Source organism: Thalassophryne amazonica, unplaced genomic scaffold (assembly GCF_902500255.1).
Source record: "Thalassophryne amazonica unplaced genomic scaffold, fThaAma1.1, whole genome shotgun sequence".
Classification (NCBI taxonomy): Eukaryota; Metazoa; Chordata; class Actinopteri; order Batrachoidiformes; family Batrachoididae; genus Thalassophryne; species Thalassophryne amazonica.
The window spans coordinates 18,302-27,949 of NW_022986544.1; the positions used below are offsets into that span (position 1 = coordinate 18,302).

The window sequence follows — 9,648 nt, forward strand, 5'->3', positions numbered from 1 at the left end:
ATTACACAAACAGTCTCACTCTGACAGCTCTGACATACACTTCTATGACTTGCATGCATGCACACATACATACATTGTCACAATTACTTGCACTCAACTGTGATGGATGCAGGACAAGATGAAAAGGAGTCATGTGTTCTGGTTTGTTTTTGGATGGATACAAACAGTGTGGTATATTGCATGCATGGTTCTGTTTGAGTTTGTGCATGTGCCTGCTGAAAAACAGACTGGAAGCAGACCTGCATCACTCTGCTGAGGAAGTACAGGAGTTTCATGTTTGGACCAGTTTCCTGCTTCGCTAATTACCAACTTACATGTACACACATATGCACACATTTTGTGTGTGTGTTTCCCCTCTTACTCCAGCTTTCTTGGATTTGATGACCTAAGCTGAGTGCATGGGGCTTTTCTTCTCTGCCTGATCATCATCTCTGTTTTACTTCTGTGAAGTGTGTCCAAGGAAAAAGGAAAACTGGATTAAAGCCTCTTAATTGTGTGTGCTGTGAAAGTGTTGGGAAAGCATTTTGTCCATTTTAGCACCAGCTAGTTGCCAGGACTGCAGCGGTGTCTTCTCTGCTTTGGCTGTTGGAATAATGGAGTGGTGGGTTTGTAGTGTGCACAGTACTGACGTACGGTGCTTTTGCTCACTCAGAGTGATTGCTGTACCTATGCATGCAGTGTGTAAATGACTTTTCACTTGCATCCTGGCTGGAAATAGAAGCTGTAGTACTGAACTCTGCTGCATCCTGACTATACATGTTTGACTGTTTAAGAAATTAAGCCTGTACATGCATGACAGTTTGGAGGCACACAGTCATTTGAGGTTTTATTTCGTTAGTAACACCATGTCCCAATGTGTAGAAATACTCAGCGGTAGCTACGGTCATTTCCCGTGCATTCATCTGATTACCATCACAAAGCTGCAGCCATGATGACATTTCACATTTTAGTTTCGATGGCTGTGGCATGCAGCTGACCAAGTGTATAAGGATAACAGACTCTGGGGTGGGCACTTTTGTTGCTCACTCTTGACAATTATTTAGAACAGCAGACACCTTTGGTATCTGCATGCACAAGGTTGCTGCACATGATTGGCTGGTGACGTGTGCATTAGCATGCAGGTGTACAATGGCACTTACTGTACTAATATGAGGTCTGTTAGAAAAGTATCCTACCTTTTTATTTTTTCAAAAACCTGATAGATTTGAATCACGTGTGCTTGCATGCACAAAAATAAAAAGGTCGGATACTTTTCTAACAGACCTCGTATATCCAGAAGTGTGTAAATGTAGCAGATACTTTAAATTTTATTCATAAAATTTTATTTAAATTTAATTATAAAATTCATGTTGTATGTGGATGGGGTTAGGGTTATAGGTCTTTGATACTAGTGCTTTGGTTAGGGAATCAGAAGATTATTAATATGATAATTTAGATTATTCTTGTGGTGAATCATTTAACATTTATTCCTTTGCATGTACAGTTTCCTTTCTAGGACAGAAAATATGCTGAATGTGATGTTTAAGTTAGCAAAATACAGTGTTCTTTTCTCAACTTTATTGTGCATTGCACTTGATTCTTATCCCGTGGACCTGTTTTGATCAAACTACCTTTCAGCTCTTTGGTTACTCAACATTGTTCAGTTTGTGAAACCCTGTTGTCTCATAAGATCTTTGAGCAGAGGAATGTTCTGTATGTGTGCACTCCTGACACCTGACTCATTCTTTGCTTCGTGTGCTGTTGAAATGCCTCTGCATGCTACTAATCTAACTGGTAAAGCTTTGAGTATCCTGTTAATATTTTAACAAAGTGTCAAACTAGTCCATTATTCAGTCTAAGCATTCATCAGTGTTGATAAAATGTCCTTCTGCTCCTCATCTACTCGTATACTTTAAAAATGGAGAACATTAGCTTTTGACACAAGGTTATCATGAATATTTCAGTACTTCTCTACAGTTTTGTAGAGCGTTGCTGCATGTGCATGCACACACGCAGTGTTGTACTTCTATAGGTTGTTCCTTTGCTGAGTAGCCAGATGATGTATGTCTTTAGTAGGACTTTGAATAGATCCTCTGCTGCTCCCTAGTGCCTGGTCACAGATCATTTTATATATAACACTAACACTGTAACATAATCTGCATCCTCCACAGACAGGCGCAAAGATGATTATAATTGTGATTAAAGTCACAATTATTATTCTCAAGGAGTTCATGTTTTATCACTGCTGTGTGTGTGTGTGCGTGCAGTACTGGTCAAAACTTTGGACACATTTTCCCTTTCAGTTGAATGGTAAAGTATGTTATGCTACCTGTCTACATACCCTGATCTTCTACAGCTCAGTATTCACTCAGCTGCTCATTCCTGCAATTGATTTGCCCCCCCCATGTTATCATATTGCAAATTGCTTATTGGATTTAGTGCACTTACTAATCATTTATTGCCTTGTCTTCTGTCTCTCCTTTCTCTATGTATCTTTCACCCCGCCTTGTTCTCTCATCACTCATGCTCCTTCTCTCATTCCTTGATTTTTCTTACTTTTGTGCCTATGGCTGCAGGCAGAGTCTGGTTATGGTTCCGAAACCAGTCTGAGACGTCATGGTTCCATGTTGTCTCTCACCTCAGCAGCCAGTGCCTTGTCTGCCACATCTACATCCTCTTTCAAGGTAAAAACCACAATCACCTGAGGCAGAGATTGAAGATTTGCCTAAAAACAGGCCAAATGATGTGTCCCACACTTAATACAACATCAAGCATGAACCAAATTGGAACATGTATGACAACCTTTGGCCATAATGCTGATTAAAATTTCCACTCAGAGATCACCCTCTTTTCTAATTATCAGGTAAATGTGTAAAGGTTCAATATTTGTCTACAAACTAATAAGGTAAAATTATGATTCCATTGATGGGCAACCACACGCACTGCAGAGACATTTATGAGAAATTTAGCCACAATTTGAATATACTTTTATTCCAGTTAAGGGCCCCAAGAGCCTATCCCAGCAGTCATTAAAATTAGAATACCTGGGGAGTAGATTATTTCTGTGACATATGTCACAGAGGTCTTAAGCAAGCTCTGTCATTTAAATCAGGGCAGTATCTGTGAAAAGTTCATATAATTGTGGGGATTTGGGGATGCTGAGCTTTAAATGTCAAGTACAGGAAAATGTATAAGGTAGATAAAAAGGGAATTGGCACAATATGACCCCCTTTAATGATTATTTCTCCATTAAAAAAAAAAAAGAACAGTTTATCATCCTTGACATCAGAAACAGGTGATGAGGGAGGGCAGATTTTTTTTTTTCCCCCTTAGAAACAGATCAAACAATACAGTAAAATTTTGAGGCTGAGAAATGAAACTTCCCCTTTTAGGGGGAAATTTGTATTGAGAACTATGACAAAACCAGCCTCACTGCTCTGCAATAGTATTTGATTAAAATCCACAAACATATCTACATAATGCCAGAAGTATCCTACGGGGAAAAAAAAACTCACAGGCCTGACGAAGCTGCCTGAACTACAGAGTGCGAGTGCTTTTTGGCATTAATGAGTCGCCATAGAAGAAGAAACAAATGAGGAAAAACTCACCTTGCAACCACTGTACTTAGCGTCCAAGCTGCCTCCATATTACATGCATACTTACTGTAAATATTGCTTGCAGTCAACTCGGGGTGAACGCTCACGCCGTACTATGGCTTCAGCTTTTTGGCTTTGTCGGCAGTCAGATGACAAGTGGTAAGTTCCAGGTTTGGCTCTGTGAACTTCGGCTGTCTTAGACTAAAGCACAGTCGCCACCTAGCGGATGTACCGGTTCTTGTACCAGCTGTACTGCCATCAAAAAAAAATTTGACAAAAAAGAAATATAATAATAATTTGATGCGGGCCGATTTCGGTATGCGGGCAGGGATAAACTGTTTTTATTTTTTTTACTTTTGTATGAGGCCTTATTAGATCCAGAGACATTTCATATTCAGGTCCTTGAATGTTAAAACCTGAATTTAAAAAAAAATCATGAATCAAACCTTTTTACACAGTTTTATGTTAAGAGATTTGCGAGGCTATGTGTGAGAAAATCCTCCTCTATATTTGATTTTGATTTGATCATTTATTTAGTCCCCATGGGGGCAATTCAGGTGCAGTCAGCAGTAAAAATTACATTACATTCATAAAACCACATCATACAAATTCATAAAAAAACATAAAAACACAGCAGAATAAATATACAAAACAAGAGCCCAGAAATAAGGTGCGAGTCAGTGTAGACTTAAGTGCAACAGTGAGTCCTTAGGTGTTATTTAGGAGAGCAATGGCTGTGGGAATAAGAGTTTTTAGTCTGTTGGTTCTGCATCTGGGCATTACCAGGCGTCTGCCCGAGGGCAGAAACTTAAATTGTGGATGCAGAGGGTGTGCAGAATCTGCCATATTTTTCCTGGCTTTTGACACAACCCTTGTTTTAAAAAGGTCCATAATGTCCGTGCACTGAGTTCCCATAATTTTACCACATTCCTTGACAATATTACAAAGACGATTGCGATTCTTAAGGTTCAATAGGTTAAGCCAACACAGGAAGGAAAAGGTTAACACAGACTCCACAAAGCAACTGTAGAACATTTTCATGAAGACACCATCTACATTATAATTCCTAAGTTTTCGCAGAAAGTGCATTCTCTGATGAGCCTTACTGCACACTGCATTAACCTGCAATTCAAAGGATAATGTATTGTCAGTTTGGGTGCCCAGATACTTATAATTCTCAACAATATGTATGGGCTTCCCATCAATGGACATATGATTCAGAACAGGTGGTGTTTTCCTGAAATCAATGTGCCACTTCATCATGGCACTGAGAACGCTGAGATTGTTCTGAACATTTTTATATGCAAAACATGGGCATTATACTCTATACAAGTACCTAAAAAGGGAAATTACTGAAGGTATGGTAAAATTGACAATATTACACTCGGCAGTGGTCTATTGCTGAGTCCTTCTACTCTGGATTGTGGATCATACAGTACCTCCTTCAGTTCAGTATATCTGAGTAGATTGTCACGTGTAGATGGCGCCATTATTTGGCTGTAAATTCTTACCTTAATCCATTCATAGATTAATCAATTATTAATCAATTGCTAAAATAATCATTACTTGCTGTCCTAGAGTGTTACAGTTAGAATATTGTTTGTACCTTTTTTATTTCGATTTTTCTCTTTTCAGAAGGAACACATCATTCAGTATTTACTGACATATAAGTTGCTTCAAATTATAAGTCATAGGACCAGCCAAACAAGTTAAAAAATAAATAAAAACTGTACCTTTGTAGTCCGGAAAATACGTTAATTGATTCATCCAAAAATTCCGAATAGACTACAAATAAAATTGTTACATTAATAGATTGATAGGTTAATCAATTTCTAAAAGTTGCAGTCATAGGGCGTTAGTTATGATATTGCTGGCACCTTTTAATTTCTATTTTTCTCTTTTCAGAAGGGACACAGATTACGTGAGAAGCTAGCAGAAATGGAGACCTTCCGGGACATTCTTTGCAGACAAGTAGACACCCTGCAGAAATACTTTGACTCCTGTGCTGATGCTGTCTGCAAAGATGAGTTTCAGAGAGACAGAGGTACCTTCCAGCACCACACCTCATTAAAAACACAGGATCGCATGTGATGTAGCTTTGCTCCGCAAAAAGACCTATTTTAATTGGGCAGCCCAGTCTCGTTTGAGGACGGGCACTAAAGGGTTAAAATATGCTACATATGCCGCAATAATCCTACACCCAGGGACATCCCTCTTGGAGTTTTTGGGCAAATGACATGGCAAGCAAATTGAAAATGCAAAGAAAAAGTGACGACACGGTGGAAAGTGGACATGCGTTGTGGTTTATGACCCGGAGCTCAAACATGTTGAGGCAGTTGTGCAGGCGAAAGAATGCAGCTACTCTGGCTAGCTGTGCAGGCTAACACTTACTGACACAACCTCTCCCATTTGCCTCATCTTCCCTTCTCCACAGGGAACCGAAAAACTCCACTTTTCTCCACTTTTCACGACTGTTCGGTGATTACAGCTGTTAAAAAAACAGTACGACATTTATCTGTGTGAAGTTGCATTGTTATAGTATTGTGCAGTGGGAGGTTGTCCCCAGAAGTGGTCAAATCCCAAGGTATCACGCAGGGGTTCAAACAAGCCTGTGCTGCCCTATTACCCTCCAACAAAGTTGGATGAGGTTATGTTATCACCCCTGTTTGTTTGTCTGTGAACAGCCTGGAACACAAAATTTTTCATATGTTATGATTTTTTTTTTTTTTTTTTTTTTTTTTTTTTTTTTGAAGATTCACATCCTGATAGGCAAGAAATGATTAGATTTAAAGGGCAAAGTCAGGAAAAATCTTGGAAAATTGGAAAAATCCCTATCTTTAACATTGAGCAAATGTTCACAAAATTCATAGCTCTGTCAATAAAGATAAAATTTCTTTAGTATTTGAGAGCATTATATAGGATGTAGGTTATAAAAAGCCACTTCTAACATGACCTTGTCCTTGAAAAATTTTTCTAAGGTAAACATTTGTGAAATTGGAACCTAGTGTTGGTGGAGGTTTGAGGTCTACGAGCGCGGTGCACTAGTTTAAATCTGTTGTCATACTCCTTTGTATCACGTTTTTTAAAATTCAAATATTTAGAGCAGCAGGGAAAGCGCAATGGATTTGTTCTGATTGTGTAGGAGTGAAGGGAGAGTAGGTTCATAAACCCACTGAGAAAGTGGGGAAAAAAATCAATATCCACTTAGAGAGCACTTTGTGGGTTGTTTAATTTTAAAGACATAAGCATTCTCTCTGTTTTTTTGTTTTTTTTTAAATCTCATTCGGATGGTTGCTTTCTTAAATAGCATCCCTGAATGTGTAATCACAATAATGCTTTTTGAACCAATATAAAATAGTTACTGGATGCAGTAATTCAGTATAAATCAGTGTAAATGTTTATTACTATCCATGTTATATGAGCTTCAAATGTCTGTCCTGTGCATTACCAACTTTTTCCTCCAGTGTGTATGTAATTTAATTAACCAGTAGCAGTGGGCAATGTATCCAGTAATGTATATTCGTGTATCTTAAACATCCGGCGTTCTTGCCTTTGATTTGTGACTGGGGGCAATGCAGTACCAAAAAGCACACCATAGAAGAAGTTGAAACAGAAGAGCACCAGAATTTTTATTTCTCAATGCTTGTTGTCAACATCATTGTCCTCAATTTTCAATATTTTGTTGTAGTTAAATAAAATAAAATTTTAACTATTAGAGAAAAAATTACTCATAACCATCCCAAAGACATATCGTTATCTTTGGCTGCTTTCAGTAATGCTGGTATTTGGTTAGACTCTTTCTCTCCGATTGTTCTGCCTGAGTTATTTTCATTAGTTACTTCCTCCAAACCATCGACATGTCTATTAGACCCCATTCCTACCAGGCTGCTCAAGGAAGCCCTACCATTAATTAATGCTTCGATCTTAAATATGATCAATCTGTCTTTATTAGTTGGCTATGTACCACAGGCTTTTAAGGTGGCAGTAATTAAACCATTACTTAAAAAGCCATCACTTGACCCAGCTATCTTAGCTAATTATAGGCCAATCTCCAACCTTCCTTTTCTCTCAAAAATTCTTGAAAGGGTAGCTGTAAAACAGCTAACTGATCATCTGCAGAGGAATGGTCTATTTGAAGAGTTTCAGTCAGGTTTTAGAATTCATCATAGTACAGAAACAGCACTAGTGAAGGTTACAAATGATCTTCTTATGGCCTCAGACAATGGACTCATCTCTGTGCTTGTCCTGTTAGACCTCAGTGCTGCTTTTGATACTGTTGACCATAAAATTTTATTACAGAGATTAGAGCATGCCATAGGTATTAAAGGCACTGCGCTGCGGTGGTTTGAATCATATTTATCTAATAGATTACAATTTGTTCATGTAAATGGGGAGTCGTCTTCACAGACTAAGGTTAATTATGGAATTCCACAAGGTTCTGTGCTAGGACCAATTTTATTCACTTTATACATGCTTCCCTTAGGCAGTATTATTAGAAAGCATTGCTTAAATTTTCATTGTTACGCAGATGATACCCAGCTTTATCTATCCATGAAGCCAGAGGACACACACCAATTAGTTAAACTGCAGGAATGTCTTACAGACATAAAGACATGGATGACCTCTAATTTCCTGCTTTTAAATTCAGATAAATCTGAAGTTATTGTACTTGGCCCCACAAATCTTAGAAACATGGTGTCTAACCAGATCCTTACTCTGGATGGCATTACCCTGACCTCCAGTAATACTGTGAGAAATCTTGGAGTCATTTTTGATCAGGATATGTCCTTCAATGTGCTTATTAAGCAAATATGTAGGACTGCTTTTTTGCATTTGCGCAGTATCTCTAAAATTAGAAAGGTCTTGTCTCAGAGTGATGCTGAAAAACTAATTCATGCATTTATTTCCTCTAGGCTGGACTATTGTAATTCATTATTATCGGGTTGTCCTAAAAGTTCCCTGAAAAGCCTTCAGTTAATTCAAAATGCTGCAGCTAGAGTACTGACGCGGACTAGAAGGAGAGAGCATATTTCACCCATATTGGCCTCTCTTCATTGGCTTTCTGTTAATTCTAGAATAGAATTTAGAATTCTTCTTCTTACTTATAAGGTTTTGAATAATCAGGTCCCATCTTATCTTAGGGACCTCATAGTACCATATCACCCCAATAGAGCACTTTGCTCTCAGACTGCAGGCTTACTTGTACTTCCTAGGGTTTTTAAGAGTAGAATGGGAGGCACAGCCTTCAGCTTTCAGGCTCCTCTCCTGTGGAACCAGCTCCCAGTTTGGATCAGGGAAACAGACACCCTCTCTACTTTTAAGATTAGGCTTAAAACGTTCCTTTTTGCTAAAGCTTATAGTTAGGGCTGGATCAGGTGACCCTGAACCATCCCTTAGTTATGCTGCTATAGACGTAGACTGCTGGGGGGTTCCCTTGATGCACTGAGTGTTTCTTTGTCTTTTTGCTCTCTATGCACCACTCTGCATTTAATCATTGGTGATTGATCTCTGCTGTCTTCCACAGCATGTCTTTTTCCTGATTCTCTCCCTCAGCCCCAACTAGTCCCAGCAGAAGACTGCCCCTCCATGAGCCTGGTTCTGCTGGAGGTTTCTTCCTGTTAAAAGGGAGTTTTTCCTTCCCACTGTCGCCAAGTGCTTGCTCATAGGGGGTTGTTTTGACCGTTGGGGTTTTTCTGTAATTATTGTATGGGTTTTGCCTTACAATATAAAGCGCCTTGGGGCAACTATTTGTTGTGATTTGACGCTATATAAATAAAATTGATTTGATTTAGTTCAAGTAAAGTTCAGAGACACCATAGGAAAAACAAACCAGTTTGTACCCCTCTATCCAGAAACGTTGGAAGAATAAATGGAATTGGTTAACTTTTTTCTTCCAAACTAGGGACCTAAAGCACATGAAATCCCATTTGTAATTAATCACTGTATGTTTAAGAAGACAGCGCCACTTACTATATTTCATTATGAAACATCAAATTAATAATAAGAATACCTATTATTAATTTGATGTTTTATATGAATTAATATAAGATTTCATGGATGGAATATTGGCTGA

The 9,648-nt window shown here is 38.5% G+C and overlaps 1 protein-coding gene across 1 annotated transcript; it reads left to right on the forward strand.

The window, feature by feature from the left end:
* Window positions 1-2,527: 2,527 nt before the first annotated feature.
* Window positions 2,528-5,692, forward strand: LOC117506285 (ceramide transfer protein-like). The gene is made up of 2 exons (XM_034165774.1): window positions 2,528-2,663; window positions 5,481-5,692. Exons 1-2 carry the CDS (start codon window positions 2,604-2,606, stop codon window positions 5,664-5,666), a joined length of 246 nt encoding a protein of 81 aa, XP_034021665.1. The 5' UTR covers window positions 2,528-2,603; the 3' UTR covers window positions 5,667-5,692.
* The last annotated feature ends 3,956 nt before the right edge of the window (window positions 5,693-9,648 follow it).

Excerpts from the sequence above, each read along its gene's own strand:
- LOC117506285 (XM_034165774.1), top strand. The coding sequence starts at position 2,604 with ATGTTGTCTCTCACCTCAGCAGCCAGTGCCTTGTCTGCCACATCTACA. Across the intron at positions 2,664-5,480 it reads CATCTACATCCTCTTTCAAG|AAGGGACACAGATTACGTGA; the intron begins GTAAAAACCACA and ends TTCTCTTTTCAG.